This window comes from Vanessa tameamea, chromosome 17, assembly GCF_037043105.1.
Source record: "Vanessa tameamea isolate UH-Manoa-2023 chromosome 17, ilVanTame1 primary haplotype, whole genome shotgun sequence".
Lineage (NCBI taxonomy): Eukaryota > Metazoa > Arthropoda > Insecta > Lepidoptera > Nymphalidae > Vanessa > Vanessa tameamea.
Genome location: NC_087325.1, coordinates 6,586,123 through 6,613,276, shown reverse-complemented (window position 1 = coordinate 6,613,276; position 27,154 = coordinate 6,586,123). Strand labels below are relative to the sequence as shown.

The 27,154-nt window shown below is 31.1% G+C and overlaps 1 protein-coding gene across 4 annotated transcripts in view; it reads left to right on the top strand.

Moving 5' to 3' along the window:
* Positions 1–27,154, top strand: part of Rapgap1 (Rap GTPase activating protein 1) — a 269,144-nt gene that overhangs the window by 155,077 nt on the left and 86,913 nt on the right. For all 4 annotated transcript variants that reach the window (XM_064217421.1, XM_064217422.1, XM_026639915.2 and 1 more), the window contains one exon: positions 11,065–11,206. In XM_064217421.1, the coding sequence (XP_064073491.1) occupies positions 11,065–11,206 (142 nt within the window). The remainder of the gene's footprint in view (positions 1–11,064; positions 11,207–27,154) is intronic.

Here is a 27,154-nt window from a genome sequence, read left to right as displayed (position 1 = left end):
AGATATATTAAATTTTTATCAATTTCCGTCACTGAACCAAATCTTCAATAAACATTATTCTTATTACAACGTAATTTAATATTAATTCTACAAATATTTTCAAGTCGAATTTCTACTTTATGCAATCTCTGAAACTAAATTTCATCATGACAACCATAAGGTGACTTATGTTCGGGGCCGGTCACGAAATGTTTCTTGTTAATAAATTTATTCGAGCCTCGGAGGTAAATGTGAATCCTGGATGCCTGGGACAAGTACTTTGGCTTTATTATAACAAATGGTCCTTCTTGTCTTCGACACAGTCATCTAAATACGTATACAAATAAACATACGGAATGCATGTATGCATTCTGTATGATTTAACGCGTGTAGTTCTCTGTCACTCGATGGAATAAGCATACTTTTTATATTTAATTTGGTGTTTTATAATTATTACGTATTATAAACGATTAAATAAATATATCACTACGTATACACATATAATTCTGTGTGTAATAATACTTTTATTATCTTTTTTGGGTGCTAGAAGACACTTCTTTAAGAAAAAGCATGCTTTTTATATTTATTTCAAGTTCGGCTCGTGTAATAAATCATAAAATAAATACGTATTTATTGCATATAAAACATAACACTTTAAGATACATTAAACTGGTTACTTAATGACAACTTGTTTCAACAAATTTGTTACTGTGCTTACATTTTTAATACAACTTTTTTAATTATAAGGCATAAATTTAAAATGTAAACCTTTGATTATTTTTTACCGTAATTACATTTCGAATGTTTGTCGAAACTTTTTTAACAGGTTTTACATTTGTAATTGAAATGTTTTACCCGTAAAATGTTCAATTACAAGATAATTTCCATTAAAATTATGTCACGCTAATAAAAAATAACCCTCATTATTTTAATAATTTATCGATATTATCAATCAAACGTTTAAAGTCATCTGTTTCCATAACAAAAATGTTTTAATGAAAACTTGCATAATCGGATTAGCTTTAGAAATATCTTCTAAACAAACTACATATAACTAAAGTTCTGTAAGGCTTTAGCCTGTTACCATAACTCCTAAGAACAGTAGCACACTGTGTAGTGAAGCAGGCAATATAATTGAGTAATGTCTCAATAAACAGCGGGTTTACAAGACCGCTCAGCAGGAGTTATGCCGATACTACTAAGATCAAGCAAAGATTAAGATAACATGTACAGAAATACTGAAAATATATTTATAAAAAACAATCAATAACATTTCAGTTCTAATAAACCGAATTTCGAATTATTTCACATTTTTTTTTTTTTTTACTATTTACTTCTCTTTCCCGTGCAATTGGGTATCTTGGTCTACATTCGTTGTTTTTTTTCTTTATAAAACGTTTTTTTCTAATTGTGTTTTATCAAAAAGTTTGAAACATACAACCATTAAACATTCCAGAAGTAATATATTTAACAACAAACACAATCTAACTTTCCTAAATACAAGCACGTTCTAGCTTCCATACACCAATATACATATACAAAATTACTTTGTAAACTAAACAAACCGGGCCAACTGATATTTGCTACCATCTTATTCGACAACGTCTATTTAGAACTTGTATCTAATTTTCTGATTACCCTCGCACACAAGCCTATCCGATCCATAAATAAGGTAAGTCACTGACTGTATTCATAGCGCTATATAGGGACAAATATCTAAACACATCTTTATCCTTTTACGTTGTCATTTCTTCGCTCGTTCTTAAGATAAAGTGTAGCCGAGTATGGAGAAACAAAAAAGCGAGCGCGGCACACAAACAAGCTTGATTACGAATGCGTAATTTATTGTATGTCACTATAAAGTGCTATATTAGCAGTAAATAGCAAGCCTTATTTAATTCAGTGTCTATTCTGTTAAGTCGGAACCGAGTTCGTGAAGTCCTAACGATATTAGTTAAGCACGTCACGTTCCAATTTGTTCCGATTTGAATCTGTATGTAGAGTATACATGCTCGGTTTTATTCTTGAACTTTTATCCCCTATTATGTTAGAATATATGGACTTTTTAAAATAACCGTCAGGGTAAAGGTCGAGTCATAATTATGTTTTACATTTTATATAAAGCAACGACTCTAGAGGTTCATTGTATAAAAATGTACTGGTTATTCTGAGTTTGAATATTATAACAACTCTTTTTATTTTAATGTTCAAACGAGCTAATTTCTTTCGCCGTTTGTTTAGGTATAAGGTATTTGTTAACGAAGTTGTAGATTTTTGTCACATTTCGACAAAACGCCTAATTAATATCGATTTTGAATTTGATTCCGAACATATTTTTTCATCATAACAACTACAAACATCGTTTTCAAATGAAAACAGACAATGAATGACTTGACCGATTTTTCATTTGTTTATTTTGTGATCATTTCAAAATGTTGGAGAGATACTGGAATTTTTAATATATTTTTTTGTTTTATTATTGTTACACCGGCACACGCTCGTTTCTATTTATATATAACAAACTAATATATTAAACTAAAGAGGTTTTTTGCACGCTATCTTAGAAGTTCGATTTGAATAAATCTATTTTCAATAGATAACTGTTTTATTCACAAAGGCTATAAACAATTCAACATCTATACACATACATAGTTTAAAAAAATGCTAATAGTATTATTATTATATTAAAAAAATGTAGGGACATACAATGAGAAAATTGAACTTATTTATATTTTTTTTGGATATATATATATGTATATCCAAAAAAAAATTAATATTTTAATCTCGTTTGTGGGAGGTCTGTTATATAAAATGTTCTAATATAATGTAAAAAAAAACTAAGTGGACGATATGGCTGCTTCTAAGAGCGTAAATACAAATAAAATCTGATATAACATTTAGAAAAATGCAACAAGCATAAATTGTCTTTGTACAATTAGTGTTCCGTATAAATTTTATTTATAGGTTTTCGGACGGGTCATTGGGCCACCTGATGTTAAATGATCACCTATAGACAGTGGCGCTATAAGAAATACTAACCATATCTTACTTCCTCAATGCGCCACTAAACTTGGAATCTAATAAGTTATGTCCCTTGTGCCTGTCACACTGGCTCACTCACCCTTCAAACCAGATCAAAACATTATAGAATATTTGATTAGTGGGTGGTACCTACACAGATAGCACAAAGCCGTGCCACCAAAATTGTCTAGACGGAACTATACGTCATGTTACTTACTGTATTCATTAGTATATTTAATTTTTGATAAACTTCCGTCGATCAATCAATATTTATTAATTCTATTTTTGATTACGATTAAATTATTTCTCACCTTTCAAGATTTTAAAAAGTAAGTGTTTCAATGTAATAGCTATTTACGTTTGATTGAATAAGAGTATATCATAACTTTAATAACAGTGATACTTCCATGTACTGCGATCCATAGACAATGGGATGAAACGTTTTGTGTTATGTCGGTAACATATTTATACATATGGGATACTCATGGATGTTATATCTAAGTGCTCCCCTAAAATTCCCCTAGCCCATTTGCTTAGGGATATCCCAGGAAGCGCTTTGTTGTGATACACGTATCCCAGACACTATTTAAAAAGGCTTTTGTAACGTCAAGTGCGACTGTCATCTAGGCTACAAACAATGTTTTCAAGCGCGTAGTTCTTACGTCATTTTTTTACCCCTTTTCTAAATAGATTTTAGATCTTATACATAGTAATACATCAACAGGGATCGTGACGTGGGCGACCCGTTTACGCGACGAACATAAATAGATGCAGCTCACAATATAGGGGATATATGTTTTAATTTACAATCTATGAGCCATGATAGCAATGGCTAGAAGGCGTGAATATTAATTAATGGTGCAGGTTCTAATCCGGTGTATTACACTCATATATTTTGTGTATATATTTCGTGTCTTTTTCAACACGTGTATTCACTGACGCGCTTTAGAGCAGCGTCGGGGAATAATCGCCTAACTTTCTTCTCCAAACAGTAGAATTGTACATTTATTGGCTTTAATTTGTATATGTATATAGCTTACTATATTAATTCCGGTATATATAGATACTTTATTTAAAAACATACTTATATTAAAATACTTTAATTAAAAGATAATAAATAGAAATTCAAGTGATTGTTACGCTATTGACAAAATAAACAAGCGAGAAACGGAAAAGTACCTTTTAAAAAATCTCTTTCATACTTCTTTCATTTGAATACAATGGCATTACTAGTTCTTCCATGAACGCAAACAAAAACAAAGATCACAACAATAATAATAATTCAAAACAAACTTTCCGGGTGTCGCAATATTTGTACGTTTTTTTTTAATTTAATTATGCAACACCTTTATACATTGATTCTCAGATGGTAAATCTAATAACAAATGGAGGTCGTGTCAAGTGTCGGTCATGCGCGTGCGAGTGTGACTGACATCGATCTCGTAACCGGATCGCGCGAGATGCTGCGCCTGCGCACATGTTGTTAATATTAATAGTTATTGTTGATAAATTATTTAATTTATATCATTGAATACAATGTTAATTTAGTTTTATAATTGACTGTAACTTATCAATATTTATAGAAAAAATTAGCTATTTACATGAGGACAACTTTTGCAGATACGGTCTGGGTATACCAGTAAATTCAAAAATATTAAGAGCCTTCTTGTACGTGAAATTAATAAATAAAATCAATCACTAAATAAATAGTGATATAAATAAATGAAAACGTAGAGATACATTATGATTCTTGAAATTAACAAGTTTTTCTGTTTTTGCATGAATATTAAAAGAATCCTCATATACTTATACATAATATTATAGTTTTCTTAAAACCGTATCGTCTCGAATTGTTATTATTTCTCACGCTTAAAACACCGTTCAAAGCGTTCGCTGTAAAAATGTTTATGTTATAACAATATCGAAATCTTTACGACCTCAACACGTGTGTCTTCTGTAAGTACCATCGGCGTAGTTCTGACAAAAAAGTTTTTAAAAATATTTTTAGTAATATTATTTTAAAAATGAATCCTATGAAAATTCAAAACATAGATATTAATGTATTAACAATATTAATGCGTGATATTTTGGTACTTTATATTTTAAGTTACTTGTGTGTTTCTTCCGATGACTGTGTTTGTTCTGAGGCGCCAAGCTATCTATCTTTAAAAATCTTCTCACTTATTGAAAAAAATATTTTTATAGGGATAGTACCTATCCGTCTCTGCTTCACACGGTTGAGAATATGGAAAAGAAGGTATATGAACAAACATACAAAGACCTTATCGAGCGTACGTAGAGCAATCCAATCAAATCAAAGTTTAATCACAATTGCATGAATAGTTTAGGAAAAAATAACGCACAAAATATACAAACATTCATATTCTTAGAAGGTTCGTGTATATTATTACTCATACTCGTACATTTTTTTTTACTTTTGCCAATTTTCATTGGCTTAAAAAAGGCCTTTGATTTTCGTATCTGTACCGAAATTTTTATTTGGTTTTTCCTGAAACACACTGAGTTACGTTATACGCTTCGCTTTAAAAACCCCGTACCTCATGTCACATTGATTTATAGGAATTGTTAAAATTTTAAACCACGTAACCGATGCATGTGCAATATTTCATATATGTATGAAAAAGTAGACTAATAAATATCATATAAATCCTCCATGATAAAACCTCCGTGGTATAGTCTCGTATCCAAGGCGGTGTGTTTGTAAATACGAAGATTGAAATATTTTAATATTAATTTTACCATACACACTTTCCGTGATTTTGACATATTATTTTAAATATGTATTCACAGCTTTCAATGTTAATTGAAGAAGTTTAAGATCTATTCAGGACGGTTGTCAAAGAAGTTGAAATTGAAAAGAAAATGGAACGCAATTTATTTAATGTCAAATCTTGTATAAAAATTTACGTTCGTATATACATTTGGGATGACTACTACTTCATAATCGATCACAATAGAAGTTCATTAATTAAGTTTATATTGATTGAGAAGATTTTTATACTAAACGCAATCCTCTTAGAAAAATCTTGGTGGTAGGACTTTGTGCAAGCCCGTCTGGGTAGGTACCACCCACTCATCAGATATTCTACCGCCAAACAGCAGTACTCAGTACTGTTGTCCGGTTTGAAGGGTGAGTGAGCCGGTGTAACTACAGGCACAAGGGAAATAACATCTTAGTTCCCAAGGTTGGTGGCGCATTGGCGATGCAAGGAATGGTTAATATTTCTTACAGCGCAATTATCTATGGGCGGTGGTAACCACTTACCACCAGTTGGCCCATATGCTCTTCCGCCAACATATACCATAAAAAAAATCCTATTGTAAGTCGCTACTAGTCATTGCAGCGGCTACACTTTTATACTGTTCAACCGATCGCTATGACAATGACAATTGTATTGGTACAAACAGTCCAATTCAACTAACTTATAACGGTAATGATATCGAATCTATTCCGTTTATACTTTGAAAATATCACACCAAAATTGACCTCAGCTGAATCGTAACTGACGTAACTGACGACCAATACTTAAGTATTTATTTATATCCATTACGATACGATCTCGATAATATTCCTCAACTTTGACCGAACCACAAATCAAATAACGGACAAATTTCTTAGTGGAATTGGGGTCCAGGACAACGTCCACGGAATTGGAAACTTTGACAAACTGTTGTTCAAACCTCGTAATGACTTCGAGTAGTAATATTAGAGCTCATAAACGCCAAAGTATTATGTGTAGTCTCCTAAAGTGAAATTAAAATGTTGTGGTTAAAGTTGAACGACAACTTTCACTCTTTTAAGATATGTTATAAATACCCGCATTTTAGAGGAATGTCCCGTAGCACCGCGGGGTTTTTGTATTTTCTTAACCACGTTGATTGTGGAGAAAAGATTTACGCTGGTCCTGCTAATTGGATAAGTTTGATAAAGAGATGGAAATTTCTCGTTTTGTATTAAAATCGCTTTATCATTTCTCTATTTTGTTCTTGTCTTGTAAATTAACTCGAATGTTATTATAATAATAGTTCAGATGTATACAATTACATAAATAGTAACTTTACTATGTATACCTAATATATACCTACCTATTAATATGTCGTGAAAAAAATATTAGTTAAAAAGGTAACAACCTATAAAGTATCCAGCCAGGATTAGCCTTATGTTCTTAAAAGGACTTGGGGCTGATCGCACCCAGCTTTATTGCAGATTGGTGAATCAACTTGACAGAATTCCACCGCAACATGCAGGTTATCTCACGAAGTTTTTTTACCACCGTTCACGAGATATATAATTACAAACACCATTAGTGGAGAGTAGCTTACAAATGTAACCACAGAGATACTCGCCCTGACTTGAACTCACTATCTTCAGTTACGATCCACTTGTTTCATCCGTAGCGTCATATCAGTTCTATAATTTATTTGTCGTATATAATTGACAAATAATATTTGTTTACATTTTTGTATTAAAATAATAATACACTCTTTCAGCCGTACATCATATGTACATTACTTATAACATGTATTTACATATGAATATACAATAGCACATAAATATCAATTAATTTAAATGGACAATCAATAGTGACCAAAAAAGAACCTGTAACGTGATCAAATGAAATAAAATTTCGAAGCCAATAAATAACCACTCTTATTTCAGTAAGTTAAGGTTTATATTCGATAAATCGTTTCACGAAAAGATAATTAAACATTCATAAAAGGACCGTATATACGTAATATGAGTGGTTGTTTTAATCACTGGTTTGTTATATTCTCAAACAATTTTCAGAAGCCTTAGACCGAATTTTGTTTCATTTTATTTATTATATAAGTGTTAATCAATAATATTTATGTATTATGTGCGTTGATTCATCACGTGATTGGTGGTGAAAGACATCGTGAAGATACTCGCCTGAGTTGGATTAAAATATATGTTACCTGTATACCAATCGACATTATAGCAGCATGGTGGCTTAAGTTCCAAGCCTCTTCGAAAGTGCAAATAAACGAAAACCTTACAAAAAATAATGTAAGAAATACTCTTAGAAAACGATAGCTTGTAATAATTTTGAAGAGGTATATTTAAACCACCCTAATAAATTTCACTTATCTTGTTGGCTGTATAATGCTTATCTGTATTCAATTTAATAAAAAATAAAAAAAAAATTAAACTACGACAGACCAAATAAATTGATAGGATATTTATTTTTTGTGGTCAGCGATTAAATATAAACAATTAAGGAACGTTTTATGACATTGACTAGACCTATCAAGCTTTTAACTTACGACTGTCGATAAGATCAAATTTAACTATAGCTGTCGGTTAATAGAATATGTAGGTGTAATGATTAGGTTGGCAGGTGCCCATATTAAAATAATGACATCCAACGCCCTTAAACTATATAAACCTGTTCGTTAACTTTGTTTTTATACGTTATAATTTTTTGTCGCAAAAAACTGTGATGAACCTGTTGATAAAACACGTGGCTTTCAACCGCTAACCGTGATTGAAAATCTCAGTATGCACTACTCTTTTGGGCTGATTCGGGTTATTCATTTATAATCCTCAGTGGATCCGCCTTAAATAACAAGTAAGATAATCTGTAGAATGTTTACTAGTTGATTCTGGTATTCAGACCCCTTTTAATCCAGAGTGCAAAAAACCCGGATACCGCGTGTTGGGGGTTGTGCTAAAGGCGGTGCTGGTATTATTGCAAAATGTTTATAATTATATATTTAATAATTTCAAAATGGACATAAACTGAAATTTATTGTAAGGAACGTCTTAAAGGATGATATTATTGTTTTCATAAGCTTGTAATATTGTAAGGACATTAACACAAACACAAATTACACCGATAAGAGTATATTAATCATATATTGTATTATGTTTTTTTGTATTAAAACTTAAACCGGTATTTCCACAGAAACATCCATAAGGAAATAATAACATATTTAATTTAATGAAAACAATCATTGTTACAAATGAACCATCTGCCCTCGAATTACATGAATCTCAACAATACGCGCCCTTTCAACGCCTCTAAATTAGAATCAGCCGAAAAACAAACATTCCTTGATTGAGTTGCCCGAGGACCGGTTTTTGCAACAAATCGAATAGGGGAACGAATTTAATTTGGAAAACCATTTAGGTCATAACGCGTAGCTGTAAAGGGGATCAATGAATGGTCAGTTAATTGACCCAATAAATCACAGATCTCGAGCCATTATTCGTTCTGAATGTGTAATTTTCACTAGGTCGGCTCGCTGGACAACAGATGGGGTTGCTCGCGAGCGCTATTGTTTAAAACATTTAAATACAAACAAAGTACCGGTTCTCGAAAGTTATGCTGTACTGTCATCATTCATATTCCCGTATAAATGTGCTTTAAAAAATTTGAATATTTCACGTTGGTCTCGTGCCGTTAAATGATTATAATTAGGACATTATTCATTGATTACACCGGGCTTCTAACGGATATCGGCTACAAAACATACAAACAGAGCACAAGCAAATACATTTTTATTTAATTTAATTTATATTTACATAGTGTTAATGTTGTAACATGTTATTTAAATTATAACTAATGTGATTTTATAATCTAACTAGGTAGGTCGTAAATTGTGTGTATTAAGTAATATAAATAACTAAAAAATATATTACTACGTCCATCAATAAGTATGTAGTTTATTGCTGATTATTTTTGGTCTGATGAACAATTTACTTTATGTTAATTTACGATCCGCAAATCAAAAATAAGCTCATAAAAGAAACACGAATATAGTTTAACTTCCATCTTATTTGTCTGTAAATAAAATGCTCTGTAATTCACCCATAGGAAAATGTTGTTACGGTGGCTAGTTTAATAGAAAAAATATTGGAAATGTTGTTTCGAAATAAAATAGTCGAATCTATCTATCTATACAATTAAATTAAGCCATTTTTATGCTCTACTTTTTGAGATTGTTAATAATTATTGTTAGAGAATAATAATGCACTATGCATGTTAATGCATAATGTCTACTACGTGTAAATAATTAAGTACCTCGGTAATAATAATAAATAACGTTACGCAATTTATTTCGGTTTTATTGGCAATAATAATGGCAATGGTATTTTTTTTAATAATCTGCGTTAAGTTGCATACATATGAACTTGGTGGTAGGGCTCTGTGTCCGTCTGGAGGTACCACCTAGTTATCATATATTCTACCGCCAAGCAGCAATACTTAGTATCGTTGTGTTCGGGTTCGATAGGTGAGTGAGCCAGTGTAACTTCAGGCAGAAGAGACACGATGTTGTCGTGTGCAGAGGTCAGGCTATTTGCCTGTTCGCCTACCTACGCTGCGAAAAAAAAATTTGTAACACCAACTTAGTCACATATATTTTTTTAGTAAGAATTAATATTATTTAATTATAAATAATTAAATATAACTTTAATTGAACAAATAGACCATTTATCTATTAACTTCCATAAAAGTTAACCAGAAATAGATTTCAAACAATATAAGTACGAAATGAAAAATAAGTATTTAATACTATTTCACCCAATTGTTCTTTTTTAATTGTCCATAAAGTGTCCATAAGATTTTGCGACGATGTAGTATGTTACTATTATTTAAAAAATCATGACACAAATCAATGATATATGCGGACATTACATTGCGATAGAAGTCATACATTCGCTGACGATACAAACACAACATTCAACAGCCGGCAAGTTGTAACTTGTCTTCAAAATATGTATCTTATAGTAACAGTTGCTTTGATTTAAAGAATTTATAAAGGATCTGTATACTTTGAGTCAAAATAAAATAACTAGATTATTTCCCTAAAATTTATTTTTAGCACACTGAAATGAAGAATTCATTTTACTATAATATAACATCATAAAATGGTAACTATAATTAAAAAAACAGATACTTATATTCTAATCATTTTAATATTTACGTAAAATACAACTAGCGCCATCCAGCGGACTTCAATGAAACTACAATATCAATTTAGCTCGGCCAAGTACTTAGTTCCTATAATTTTCCATAGGCGGCAGCACGTTGCGGCGCCATGGAGCTCGACGACAACGGGCAGCGCCCGAGCTCAGCACGAACTATTCGAGTTGCTTGAACGAGTACAATGTTCGAGGCTGGACGACCAGAGGGCAGTACTGCCGCCATATTTTTCTCAGGTACGTTTTTTTTCATAGTGTTTACTGTATGTAAAAAATGTTGTTTTTTTTATTTATCAGTGATTTTTGTTTATAGAGCATTTAAAACAACTATGGTTATTACATTTTAATTACTCGGTGTACTTTTAATTCGTGCATTCGTGATAAAAATTATAATAACTTCCGTCTCTACAACCGTCTGCATATTTCCAACAATTTTATGCCTAATTTCGAAACGACTACCTTACGATTGAAATTTAGAAGCGCGATGTATAAAATTTCAATGCTTTTTTCGTAAAGATTTTTTTTAAATTCATGTAGATAAATCTTTACATAGTATAAAACAAAGTCGCTTTCTCTGTCCCTATGTCCCTTTGTACGCTTAAATCTTTAAAACTACGCAACGGATTTTGATGCGGTTTTTTTTAATAGATAGAGTGATTTGAGAGGAAGGTTTTTGTATATAATACATAGACAAGATAGTTAAGTAACATTAATAATTTTAAAAGTTTCTAATGTGATGTCGTAAATTTATAAATTTTTTGCGCTTACATTGTAAACGCTGGCTGAACCCTACTAGATCAAAATAATGTACTACAGAATTGTAAACCACAAAAATGTCTATAAAAAAGTCCGCGATGGTATATGTCTATCTGTTAAAGATAACCCACAATAAACATTTTTTATCGTTTACTTTTTACGAGAAATAATGGCTTATTTTCGAAGCGATTTTAAGCAATATAGCATTAATCCTTATCCAATTAGGTACCTTAAATAAAGTGTGCATTCAATATAAATCAATATGGCCCTTTACAGCATGTAATTTAAATGAATATTTTCGAAGATATTACAGTTTTTAAACGCAGGGACATAGCGGTTTGTATTTCCTAATGAGTGAAAACTGTGTACGTTGTACCTATTTGTTATCACTACATACTATAAAACAAAATTGCTTCCCGCTGACTGTCATTTCCAGTCTATGCTTAAATCTTTAAAACTATGCAACGGTTTCTGATGAGGTTTTTTTTAATAGATAGACTGATTTAAAGAGAATGATTTTGTATGTATAATACGTGGACAATATAGTAGATAAACGCTGATAATTTTAGAGGTTTCTAATGTGATGTCGTAAAAAGATACATTTTTTGCGCATATATTGTAGACGCTGGCTGAACATTATGAGATAGATCAAAATAATGTACTACAGAATTGTACACCTCAAAAATGTCTACAAAATAATCCGCGATGGTATATGTCTATTTGTTAGTGATAACCCACAGTAACATTTTTTTGTTATTTATTTTTTACCACAAATATTGGCTAATTTTCGAAGCCATTTTAACCTATACAGCATTAATCCTTATGCAATGAAATACCTTAAATACATTGTTAATTTAATATTGATCTATATGGCCCTTTACAGCATATGATTTAAATGAATATTTTCGAAGATATTACAGATTTAAAAATTGCGGAACGTAGCGTTTGCGGTGGTACCGGCCGGCCGGGGCGGCGGGAGCGTGCTATAGGCGCATCGGAGGCCGCGGTTCTTCCTGTAGCGCTTTGAATTTAGCAGCGATCGGACGCGGTTATTATCGGAGCTCTCTAGCGATTGAAATAAAAATCCATACTTCTATACTAATATTATAAATGCGAAAGTAACTTTGTCTGTCTGTCTGTCTCACTTTCACGCCAAAACTACTGGACCGATTTAAATGAAATTTGGTACACAAATAGTCTAGAGCCTGAGAAAGGACATAGGCTTTTTATTTGGAAAAAAGTGCTGTAAAGGGTTAAAAAGGGGGATGAAGGGTTGTAAGTTGTTGAAAGTATTGTCATGTTTAGAATTTTTAGAACTAGAAGCATAAAACTTATATTTTAGGCTGTACACTTATGAAATAACATATCATGACACCCACCCGGGAGGGAATTTTGGATATTCTACCCCTAAATGAACGTTCGTATGGAATTTTTTAAGTTAGAAACATGAAACTTTATTTTTGGGATACTGATTAAAAAGGAGTAGATACTTATTTAAGTGTTTCTGCATATTCTACCCCTACGGGAGTGATATAAGGGTTGAAAGTTTGTATAGAAGTCCATCATTTTTAAGATAGAAACATGAAACTTTATTTTTGGGATACTGATCAAAAATGAGTAGATACGTATTTAAGCGTTTCTAGATATTCTACCTCTAAGGGGTTTAATAGGGGTAGGACATTTTTTATATAGGTTAGTCTGGAAATCCGTCATTTTTTAAGTTAGAAGCATGAAACTTTATTTATGGGCTACTGATTAAAAATGAGTAGATGCGTATTTAAGCGTTTCTTGATATTTTAGGCCTAAATGGCAAAATAGTTGTTAACATAACGTATTCAGGTTAGTCTGGAAGTCTGTCATTTTTAAGTTAGAAGGTCGAAATTTTATTTTTGGGCTACCGATTAAATATGAGTTGATTCGCATTTAAGCGTTTCTGGATATTCTACCCTAAGGGCTGAAATACACACCAATGTGGTATACAAAGAGGTATTACATTAACGTAACATTTTAAGTTAATTTGTAAATATATTCATATTCTACGCGGGCAAAGCCGCGGGTAACAGCTAGTAATTAATAAATAAAGTTGCTCGTTGGTAACGAATATTTTAAAATAATGCGTGTGTAAATGTAATATATCATATATCATTTGAAATAAATACGTAGTTGTATTATTATATTTAATTGGAAACTTTGAAAAGGAAATAATTACTTCTTTACACTAGTTCGAAGCGTCAATTTCCAAAGAATTAGGTACATACTTATTTTGACATAGTGATAATTATGTACGAATTTGTAACATTCCCTTCCATTACCAAATTTTACTACTTAGTGTAGTCTTTTCCCAGTGGCGTTGCTAAGTGGCCAAGGGGCCCGGTGCATAGAAAAATAATCAGGCCCTTACCCCCTCTTTCCACCACTTCTTTAACTTATATTGTGAAAAGGGTCGAATTTTTCTAGCTTCAGGAGCTGGCGAGTTGGCTGACCCGCTCTTCTCAAAGCTTAGGTTAGAGGGCCCCTGAATTCCGGGGCCCTGGTCCATTGCACCACCTGGCCCTAAGATAGCTACGCCACTGTCTATTCCAATGGCAGTAGGGGTAAAGATAAATAAACGAAGTTTACCTTGAATTTACAAGGCATAGTTCGAGAACAAAAATAATAATAATCAAAGTTAGGGATACACTACGGATTCTTGAAAAAAAAGCATTTTGAGTAGAAGCAAAGTTGGTATCAGCACTTTGAAAGTCAATGTAAATTAATAAGTATTTAATTGGAATTGTGTTCTGTTATAAATAAATATATTATATTAATCAAGATCTGTTTGTAGTGTATAATTTACAAGAGCTATTAGGAAATCCCATGGAATATATTAATATATAGTATTTAGTTATCTTTAAAATATAGTAAAATTAGTACCTATTGGGTTATAGGTATCAATCACTCCTAGATATTAAATAACTGTCTGTCTGCTGCTCTTTCACGGCCGAACCACAGTGCCGAATTTGATAAAATATGGATTGATACAAGCTTGAACTACAAGGAAGCACTTAGACTTTGTGAGTATTATCGTACGATCAGCCTCTAAAAAGCGAGCGAAGTCGCGGTTGACAACCAGTACTTTGTAGAAGTGTGAGTTAGTCAGTTTATAAAGCCAAGCGATAAGTAACAATGTAATTATTATTATTTTTTGTTTTTATTTATTACAATTACTATGTTTTTTGATGACAAAGTGGAAAACCTTATTTTATGTCCTTTGACAGTTCGAAATCAAGCTTTAAATGAAAAAATGAAATCAGAAAATAATAACTGTTTCTCAAAGACACGGTCAATCATTTTTCCAGCTAGACTAATGACCGTTTCGAGTTCAACTGCCACTGGATCGTCGGTTCGTAAAAATAATCGGCGGAAATGATAAAAGGTATGAAGATTCGTGGGGTGGTAAGCGGAGCGTGGTAGAATTATCTTGTAACGTTCGTCATGCCCTATGCCTTAAACTTCGTACTTGTTGTGTTCCATTTTCTTATAGAATCTTTTTGACATATTTGAAATAAAATATTAAATTATTGGTTTCGTGTTCTATATGAACCACAATAAACCTGATTTTTCTTATATAATAATATTATAAAGAGGTAAAATTTGTTTGTTTGTATGTAGAAACTAATGATCCAATTCTAAAAGAATTTTCTTAAGCCGTATAAAACTTGAGTTCTAGACATAAATTATATTTATATACCCGAGCGAAGCCGGGACAGGTCGCTGGTATTAAATAAAAATATTTTATGCGTTTCTTTTTATGTTTGATTTTTTATGAAATGTTTAATTAAGAATACTTTTTACCATAAATAAATTGTTTTAGCTTGAACTGTTTAAGATATGCATCCCAAGTATAAATATTTATAAAGAGCAAACTGTTCCATAAAATTAGGTTTGGTTGAATTTGGAAGATTTAATTGCCGTCATAACTTATTATTCACCCTTTCTGGCTCTAACTTTTCGATTTTTAGTACAATATTATTCAATTTGTCAAACGGTTTTAATTTTGAAAGAAATAAAAGAGCTACTTTTTTAAAGTAATGTATTAGTTGAAATATGACTTGGAATATTAAAGGTAATTAATTACCTTAACGGCTACAGCAACAGAAAAGAGGTCATAAGAGACTGTCCACGAATTTTTAAGCTACATATTTCGATTGTTAGTCACGGATTTTGAGGAAAGCAGAATGGATAAATGACATATTTGTGGATGGTTATAAACCATAATGAAGGTTATATTTACCATTAAAAACTTGTGGAGAAACAATATATTGAAAAAAAAAATATTCGACCGTCAACAACTTAAATGAACGGCGGCCGACCCTGTCAGCAACACGAGGTTGTACAATTTTTTAATAAAGCGATATTATATTTTAAGCCAAAAATATCCGTCACTAGATAAAATACAATATTTAATAAATTGATAGATTAAAACGACGCGATTGATATTCTGAAATAACTCAACTCATACCTCACTAGTAAAATGTCAAAACTCGATTTACAGTGATAAGCTATTTTCGTATCTATATCCTTTAAATATTATAATTATTAATGTCAATTTCGTATATATGTATTTTACTGACATTTCATTATCGTATTCTGCGAGGAGAACAGTAATAAACATGAACATCAATAAAACAATGATAAGTAATTTAAAAATATTTAAATCATAAGAGTTATAATTATAATAGAACTGATAAAGTTTTATTGTTATATAAGCCGCACGTTGTGTTTGTTTGTTTATGTTACGATAGATTTAAAAATGTTTTCGAACGGAAGCTTGCATTAACTCGATCCTTTGTTCGTTTCGAAGAAATTCGTGTTTAAAATGAAACAGTTGTAGAATTTGAACATGCTGACTGAATTATTAGAAACCCTCAGCTAGTTTTACTTTGCTCCAATTTCTTACATGAGAATATTTTTGGATGATTAAAAAGCCTTTATTCATTGTATATGAATATATTAAATCAACAAAAAATATATTATATACAAAAAATGAAATAATTATATTATATACAAAAACGAAAATATTGTTACGATTTGTGTAGAAAGAAAAATATAAAAATGTGTTACTAAAATTATAAGGGTCACCTTAAAGAAAAATAAACTGCGTCGTTCTGTCTTGTCTTGGATCGCTCTTATTAAATTTGTGTACTTTTTTATTCTGACCGAAGTAAGTTGAGCCAGTTTATTCGATCACACAAATTTCGCATCAAGAAACAGTAGTTGTGTGTAAGATTATAATATCTTGATTTTATTAATTTATAATTTTCTTATTTTTCAATACTTATTCGTGTAATTTTTTTATTATCTGTGCTTGATTAGCATAAACATGTAATGTTAAATAAGTTTATTAATTAAATGATCCCGCGCAGCCCAACACGTTCGAAAATAAATTATTTACTATCTGGAAAATATATAACTGAAACAGAATAATATATGTATTAATTAAATCCGTGAGATAATGACCAGTTATATGTATGTAACTGTGTGCTTTAGAATGGTTTACAAATATAATTATTATTTACCTATAGATATAATGCATTAACAACACAATTAACGACGGTATCAACGTAAACATTTGCCTTGCTGTGGCGCCAAGCTAACCTAACCCGATTTTTACAGACGTTGACTGGTCATCCAGGAAAATGAACTGTTTTTCCTTCATTAAACCAATTAAATTGTTTATAAAATCGTATCAAACCGGAAATAATTCAAGTACGTCCTAGAGGCGTAGTTTTTTTATTGTTTTCATTTATTATTATTATTAAAAAAAACATTGTGCGATGGAAACGTCTCGGGTGAAAATTTGTCATCCATGTGTATCCACTAATCCGCATCAAGTGGCGTTGGCAACTGCAAACCTTAACCTCAAGACGAAAGCAGCCATAGCCCAGTAGTGGGATATATGCAGGACGTTGTGAACTCCCCTATTATATTTTATAACTAGGAAAACATTGATTACTTATATTTTGCCGCTTCATTTCGGTACAATGAGCATTCTTAACGTTAGGTAACTCTAAAACTAGTATAATCTTGAAAAATTACGATGGTCAAATGTGCCTATGCATTCTCGTGTGAAGTATGTTATTGTGAATTTGATGAATTGTAGATTTTCCGAAATATGTGGAGCAATTCTAGATAAACAACATAAGTGAAATGGAACATTTTAATAATAGAAATAAAGCTGTTTAAAATATGTTGCTGTCTTGTAGAATAAAGATCGTACATATATCGTCACGTGGTAAAAAAACTATCACGCATGCCGTCACGCGATACATACTTCTAAGTATCAACAGATTGCTCCGTTTTACTTTTCATCATTAGTTCCTTGTTAAGTATGTTATCTTATGAATTAATGTTTACTGTAACTTCAGATGCTATGTATTCGATATATGATTTGGTGCCTACTTCTGGACTGAGATTTTCTTTATCTGGTGTTATATCACCACCACCAGTAAGTTAAAAATTCCTGTTCACTAATCTAAAAAAAAAGTAGTATATTGTATAATATATTATTTCAATATTAGTTGATGGTAGGACTTGCAAGTCCATGTGTAGGTACTATCTAGTCCTCACTTATTCCACCGCTTAACATCAAAACTAATAATTTGGTGATCCGTTTTGGAGGGTGAGTCAGTGTAACTACAGGCACAAATACAACAGCTTAGTGCCCAAGGTTCAAGGAAGATTAATCATTCTTACATTACCAATGTCTGTGGATAGTGGTGACCACATTCCCCCAAGTGGCCGAATTGCAGGACTGCTTACCAATTTTAAATAAAAAAAAAAATGTGTTTGCCATCTTCGACCCTGGGTTGAAAGTAAATGGCGAGATGATTTCAATATGACCTCGTGGATTAACACATTATTGTCATTCCCTTTTACTTTTATAGAGTAAACTTACTAGTGTTTCAATATTCATATTGTATTTTTTTTTATTTTTCATTATTCTGTGATTAAAGTTTTTGGGCGCACGTGTGTGATGTATATCTTACGTTGTTTCTATAATATCAGTTTTGACGAGGTATGTTTGTTTTTCATATTGTTAATTAATAAAATATTTGCAACCTTATTTATCGTAATCTTACAACTTCGATCTCAAAAGATCCAGCGATAATACCTTACGATAATCTTGAACCTGATACTTCTTTAAAATCTTTGCCGCCTTCGTCTTTTACTTCGTTCTTCTGTTGAATCGGTAGAATCTACTTTCCGGTTCGATAGAATTTACATTCCATTAATTCTTGTATCGTTATACAAAAGTTCTCATTAGTGCAGCAATGACTAAATATTTCGATTATAATTGTGTTAGTACAAAATACATAAAAGCCGAAATGGCCCAGTGGTTAGAACGCGTGCATCCTAACTGATGATTTCGGGTTGCTGATGTAAATGTACATATGAAGGAATTTTAGGCTTACTTATATTTGTGGTACATATTATATCCAGTAATTTTATATTTTATTACTATTCCACGATAACTAATCAACATAATTTAAACGTATATACTCGATTTAGTATGTACATATTTATAAATTGAATTCATATTTTTTTATTGCACCTTCTAACATTGCATTCACTGCAAATTTCTAACCCTAAGGCTGAAACAAACCGCTATTTAGCGATAAGCCTTATTGTACAAACGTGTTTATTATAATAAGTGCTTCTGTATTTATTTTTTTTGTGTCTTGATTGAGTAGTGCTGTTGGCCCTACTGGCCTTTACAGCGTCACCGAACGTTGGGGCGAGTGTTAAAACTCTGCCTTAGGGTGAACCCTTTTGGACTTGAGAGTGACGTTCGTCCTGAGGGTGTCTCCTATGAGATCGCACCTCGGCTCAGAACGTAGTCGGTGGGGTATGTGCTTCTGTAGTGTGTCTGTATTTTTTATACGTGTAGTGTGTATGGTTTATTTGGAAGTGTTATTAGACCAGTACCCAATAACATGGGAGACTCTGAGTATGTAGATAGCCTAAAAATAGCCCGTTCTCCTAAAATAAAAAATACAATCTTTATGTCAGTTTTCTAATTGTTTAAGGATTTTATTAACTAGTTGACTTATGACTCATCATTCTTACTACGTTATAACATGTTTCTAAAAGTTAATTTTAAATTCGGTACTCATCATTTGGTCCGTCCGGCTTTTCATTAAAAAAAACGTAACTATGAAAATGAGAATGATTCAATTTAAATTTTATTTACGTTAAATGCAATAAATTTCATACATCTCATTTATTTTAGTATTTATTTTCAATTTTAATCAGCCGTAAATACCGCCCCACAACTCCCGTTATTGAAGAGAAGGAGAATTTCCATAGCTTTGTTAAGCAGACAAGGATAGGCTTACCCAATATTTCAAATATTCGACCCATATAGTTACAGTATTATAATTCGTGAATATTACAATACATTTCGTTTCAATAGATATATCACGGGCACGGAAGAAATACATTTTACATCTGATGAAGAGTAGCGTCAAAAACTGCCTGTTTTTTTTTGTACAAAGCTTTAGAATGTGAATAGGGCAGGTAAAACCTACCTACCAAGTAGTCTAGGTAAGTGATTATTTTAACATGGCTGAGTTGAAATTCACATACTTAAATCCTTAGTCATCATTTTATGGTTATTGTGAATATACACCTTGATCCTCAAATTTACTATAATATTTTAAATGTCTAGATAGACTGACAAAGACTAGAACGCGTAAAAAAAATGTGGTCATCAATTACTCACTAAATACACGCACACTGGTATGATGTTTCGCGAGTGTCAAGCGTAGCCGTCACGCACACTAAGATAACAAAATTGGCTCGAATGTCTTAGTTCTTTTGTAGTGCGACAGTCTATCTGGATATGCTAAGAGAAACATTAATAAAGTAAAGGGATAAAATTTAAAGAAAAATCTAATTACAACATTATTTTGATACATGTACTAAAAAATTTTAACGTTATTAAAAGATACTACATTGTGCTGTCGCTATAATAAGGATTTATTAATAATATGTAGTACATACAAAAAATACACCTTTAACCGCCCAAAATACTGGTATAATTTCCCGTTGGCAACGTTAAAGTTGGACGAAGTGAATAGTAAAAATTAAATCAGTCTTTATTTAAATTTATGACTCCATCCGTATTTTACATAACTGCATTATTATATAGAATATGGCGTCATTAGTTTTCCTCGCTGGTAATGTAATAAATATATGTACACATCTCGCTGTTCTCATTTTTAAAATGTAAAATGTTTATTTTGTTGAAATATTTACGAATTAAACTCGAAATGTTTTAACCGACATACCTTTTAGTATTTTCAACTTCTTTATCTAACTTGTCCCCGTTTCGGGTAATGATTATACACTTTGATTTGACCCTTTTAAAATAATTTTAAAGAACAATTTAAGGTAGAATCGTTATCGATAAGGCTCACTTTTAATATATTGGAAGATTTGGGACGCCAGTAAAATTCAAGCATTCTTAAATTGTTAGGTTTAGTTATGTTTTAAGAACCGGAATTATTCTTATGGCAACACTAGAATAAATATACCCAAAACAGTTTCTATTGCGCTGGTTACAGTTCGAAAGTATTTTTATTTGACCAGTTTTTATGTACATACTAATATGAACATATATGCCACCCTTATTTATCTTGTTTCTTTAAAAAATATATTTAAAATTGAAGTCTGTGAAAGCTATTAAACAATATAAATACTTTGTTAATAATTACCTAACCAATTATCTATTTTTTTTTTTTAAATCCATTTTATTTTTTATTCTAAAAATAATAATGTATCAACAAGTTACTTGTTATGTAAATATTTAAATTAATATATGATGTTTTTTGGTCGTTTTAATTACTGAGCTCTTATTATCCTCATTTGATTCGTAACCTGGTTATGAATACAACTGTCCTGTCTGAGTCAGCAAGCCATGACTGTGGTTATTGATTGACCTTCGCATAAAGAGGCTGGGCCAGTGCAATCTACATTGTATGCTAAATCGGATAACAGTTTGTTTTGCAATTAATATAATGAATAGATCAGTAGCTACGCCGACGATAAATGTTTACAAAGAGATATTTAGTTGCTATTGACATAATCTTTGATGTATTTTTTAGTTACTTTAAAGTATGTACATTTAAAAATGGAATATAATTATGCAGATATATGGAATTATAGAAGTTGAAACATTTTGTTTCATTGTGAGTAAAATGTCGAACCTCAGTCGAATTTTGAGTGCATCGTTTTAGATTTTTTTTTTATGTACGAAACATTTTATTACATGCAAATTATTTTTTTAACCCAATCAATATTTGAGTAATTTATATTACCAGTTTCAGTATTTATTTGTGCATAAAATTAAATTTAGTCGTTTTAGACTTTTCGATGCGTAAAATAATAAGATCTTATCTTATGGTGGTTCGGTTTGAGATCTTAAACAAAGCCGCAAGGAACAAACAGATTAAAAAAAAAAAATAGTATCATAAATTTTCGCAATAATTTGCTTGTTTTATATCATTTAAATTAGTATCCCTAACCAATAGCCCAAGTCAATAGTTATCTTGGCAGAGTCAACAAACACTGCACTGCTGCAAAGCGATCGTTCATTGTGGACTCATAAGTACAATTGCCTGAAATATATCTTGGCAAGCCCAGTGGTATCATTAAAAATTCGCTTGAACTACATTTTCGTGGACATGTTCCAAATACGAGCGTTTTAAACACATTAAACATGGAATCATGAATATCATATTTTAAAGAATAAAAAAAAAACCTTTTAAGTAATGAGTTCCTCTGGCTCCGTTGTTTTCATCCCCAGGTGTAAACAGTGCTGATTGAAAACGAAAACAAGCGATGAGGTTTTCTTAATATAATTTATAGTAAGTGTGTCATGTTAACGCAAGCTACATTATAGTAAAAAATAAAAATCTAGGACGATTCACTTGTACAAACGTTTTGCATTGAAACTTTTTCGAAAACTCTAAAATAAAAACGTTCACTATTCTAAACAAGCGATTAAAAAGAGTGCGTATGGCTATGTCGGGTTCCTATATTTTATGAATCGTTATTGTACATCAGTAACCGATTGTTTATGAGTTATGTGTAACGAGTTGATAAAATCGTTCCTATATTGACAAATGATTTAATGGGGACGCTTTTGTATATCGCCTCGTAAACAATTTTACCATCCGTAGAAAAACAAATTGTTTCTTAAATATAGTAAATAATCATAGTGAACTATTTAGTCACAGATAATTGTATATAGCTACGTCGTCTATTCCAAATTTAAATATAATTATCAATTTGATACCTCGAGCGTGTTTATTAATATTAGTGTAGAGTGAAAGTCGCAGATCCGATCCTAGCTTTATTGTTTTTTGTGGGAGTAGGAATGTTAAAATGGCCATAACTGTTATTTCATTAAAAAAGTGTATAGAAACGAAAGAAGACAGTAAAGACGTTATGATATTAGTGAATTAACGCCAACTTAATACGACAAATCAATCAGGATTAGTTTTAAATATTTATTAAACTAAAATAAACCATGAACAACTTAAATGTTTGCTATAAGCAATAGTTTTTTTTGATTGTTAAAAACGATGGCCAAGAAATCGATATGCTTTTAACTTTGAAATATTAAAATCCCAAACATTCGTGTGGTTTTTCAGCATCCTACTGAAGGAAAACAATATAAGGAAGGAAGGCTTAAATTACTATTTCAAATTACCAACTGAATGCACAAAGGATCATTTATAAAGCAACATTAATAATGACGATATGAAAATATATTTACACAAGAATTATTCACATTGATGACGAAAATATTATTATACAAATCATAATTAAATATACTCTCAGATTGTTAAACAAAGTGCTGATGGAGCGAGGCGAATATTATAGTGAAGCAGCAAAAGCGGTAGTGCGAATCGATGTTTTTTTTTAATACTTAATAATAAAAAGTGATAACCACCTTTGATGTATTATCAAAACGGGACCGCTCTACCGAAAACTTGCATTTGCTTATGATTTTGTATTCGTTTTTTTTGCTTTCCCAAAAAAAAAAACAATGTGTATATTATACATACATATCTCGAGTTTCAAGATATAGGCACAGAACATATTAAGAATCCTTTATATACCTAATAATTGACTACAAAAAATAATTTTAATTTCTTGCACATTATGTAACTGTAGTTCAGAATTGTACAAGAACATACATATCATGTATGATTTTCGTTTAAATTTTCGTCAAATTGTAGTCTGTGTGTGTTCCAAAATATAGATTGTTATGGAGTCTAGTATTGTTCCAGTGCCTATACTAACGACCGCCAAATGAGGAGCATGCAGTTGCATAACTGATGCATCGCTTATGTAATCACAGCTCTAGAGATGTGACTCTATGTGTTAGATTTGAGTTATTTTGCAATCGATCTGTATCTTAGTTATTTCACAAATGTCATAGTTTCGCACACAGTCGCAATGTGATATATGCTATTGTATTCCAAACCTTATCGTAGTGTTATGATTTTTTTTTTTTGACATAAAGAAATATCATAAATTACATTTTTGTTTCTTACGGTTGCGTTACATAGACAGGTACTACTAAGAAATGTTTGTTAATAAGTTATAATTTAATTAATTGAAATATTTATCGATAAATTGTAACGTCTCTAATCGAACGTGATCTTTTATAAGGTAATCACATCGCAGACCTTCATCGAGTCTTAGATTCGGAGAATAGAATATTCTAATTCTAAACACAATACGATTTGTGGTGTCAAAATTGAAATTCACAAAAATTTTACATAACAACATATAGAAAAGAAAATCAAGTAACTTATTTTAATACACTTATTATTTTGTTTAATTAATTTGTTTATAATTGCACATCGCTTAAGGAGATATCAGAGAAACAAAATTTAAAAATAAACAAAGTAATTGATATCTTTAATGACGAAATAATGAACAAAAATCTAATAATACTTTGTGAGAAAAATAAATATTGACGATATTTGTAAATTAATGCGGCAAGACAAATAAATTGTCATATTAAAACTCTCATTACCGTGAAACACATTTCTAAAATGAATAACTCTTTCCAACATCGTCTGAATAGTTAAACAGTAATTAGTTAACGAGTTCTCACATTCGAACCTCACTGTATTATCGCATTCATCATTTTTTACTGTTCATTATTTTAAGCTTTATTTAATTATTAAACAACCATCTATAATTATGTCACTGTAATATAGGCTTTAAATAATATTAACTAAATACGTTATTTACTTGAAGGTAGGTTTTATTGTGAGTTCATCTGGATGGGTATTATTAGTATTGTTGCGTTCCTGTTTGAGTGAGTGTATATACAGATAGGAGGATAACACAACAGGTCTATGTCATCCGCCTACATATGCTCTAAAATATGATAGTTACAATAAATAAATGATTAATATTGATAATCTATTTGGACATCAAATTAGTAGATTTTTTTCGTTTAAAATGTTTTTTAAACAATATATTTAGGTAATATATAAAAATGTATATTGGTATATCTGTTGGAGATAAATAGAATTCGACACTGTTTGCCCGTTGATTATGAAAGTTTGCTCATTAAATATGGCGTATGAATAAAAAAAAATATGTATATTAATACGGAGAAGTTTTTTTATGCTATCTGCGTTATTTTAACTCGATACTGAAATAGAGGCCCGTCACCTTACCTACCGTTAAAACGATCACTATGACAATTGGTATATCACAGAGGCAGGACAACGTCCACCGGATTGACTGTGACGTATGTTCCTAAATCATTCATACGATTGAAAGTTTTTGGGATAGTACCATCAACGTACAGTTGATGGTCATGTCATCGTTTAGTCGTATATGTTTGGTTTTTTTTTTTACAAAATATATGTAAAGAGGCTTTATAACATGCCGGAAATTATCTATGCTTTCAATAGCCGTAGAAAAAAATAAACTTTTTTTTTTAATATTTTTAATTATATATGTTTATATTTACTTTTAATATATAATGTCAATCGTTAAGACAGAAATGCTTGTAAATTTCTAACAGGAACCTTTTTTGTACTTATTGTCACTGATCATAGACAGAAAATCCTTTTAAGCGAATCCCTTGAGAGACTCTTAACCGAATCCCTTAAGAGATTTTTATCATAGCATTTGTGTAAAAAGATTCATTCTAAATGAAAAGTAACGTCAATTTGCACAGAATGCACATCGGCGTCATGCTACGTTTCTAGAAAGAGAAAATATCCAGCAAACAGTGAGGTTTTAACATTTTAAATCATTTCTATACTTAAAGAAAGTACCGTATTAAATCTAGTGTCGTTTACCTCGAAGTGGAAAGTTGTGCTGATGTCAAATATTATTAAGAAATTATGATTTATTGCATTAATCACGTTAAAAACACCATTAATATTAATATAAAATATGTAACGACGTTTTACAATTATTACTCTCACTATCGATTATTATATAAATTAAGATCTACATATTTAAGTATTTATTTTGTAGTACAATAAAAAAAAATTAAGCTAACATTTCAATGACGACAACCCTATGTGTGTATATTATAAAAACGGAATTTATTATAAATAAGAATATATATACAAAGCTTTGAATATAAACTATTATTGTCAATAAAATACTTTTGAGGACATTCGCCAGTTTTGTATTTAAAAACAAACGATATAAAGTAAAAAAAGTTAAGGCACTGCCAATAATAGCAGTAACTTTTTACGCAATAAAAAAGTTATGCTATTTGAATTTAGAACGGCCTATATCATAGAGAATACATTTTGTTGTAACTATTATTAATTATTGTGTGTTAGTGGAACACCAGCGCTTTTAATTAAATTTCCCACTTTTTTTTACTTCGCTATTTGTAATTCGAACGTTGTCACTGTAATATGAAATTGTTTGTATTTGCTATTGCTATCCCGTGGCTAACCAAATGTTTGAAGCGACAATCAACATATGACGCGACATGAGAATTTACATTGAGGTTACACGAATTTTATCGATACTGTTTTAAAAAATGACCCACTAAAAATATTCCAATTTTAAATTGATCTAATAAAAATCTAGACAATAAAGCAAAGCGATAAATACAAGTTTAATATATATTTTTAAATGCAATTAACAACCTCCTTAGAGGTTTTTTTTGGTTCAAACCTTAAAAATGTCTCTTCACAATATACAGAACCACATCCTTCCTATACAGCCGGATGGCTTTCTAAGATTTCCCTCAAGCTATTTAGACTTCGGAACCAGCTGCAAATGCACCTGTTGAATCTTTGTTCCAATTGCTCCCCATGGGGTGATGCGCCATGCCTGACTGTGAACCGGATATTCCCACGCGCACCACTCCTACATACA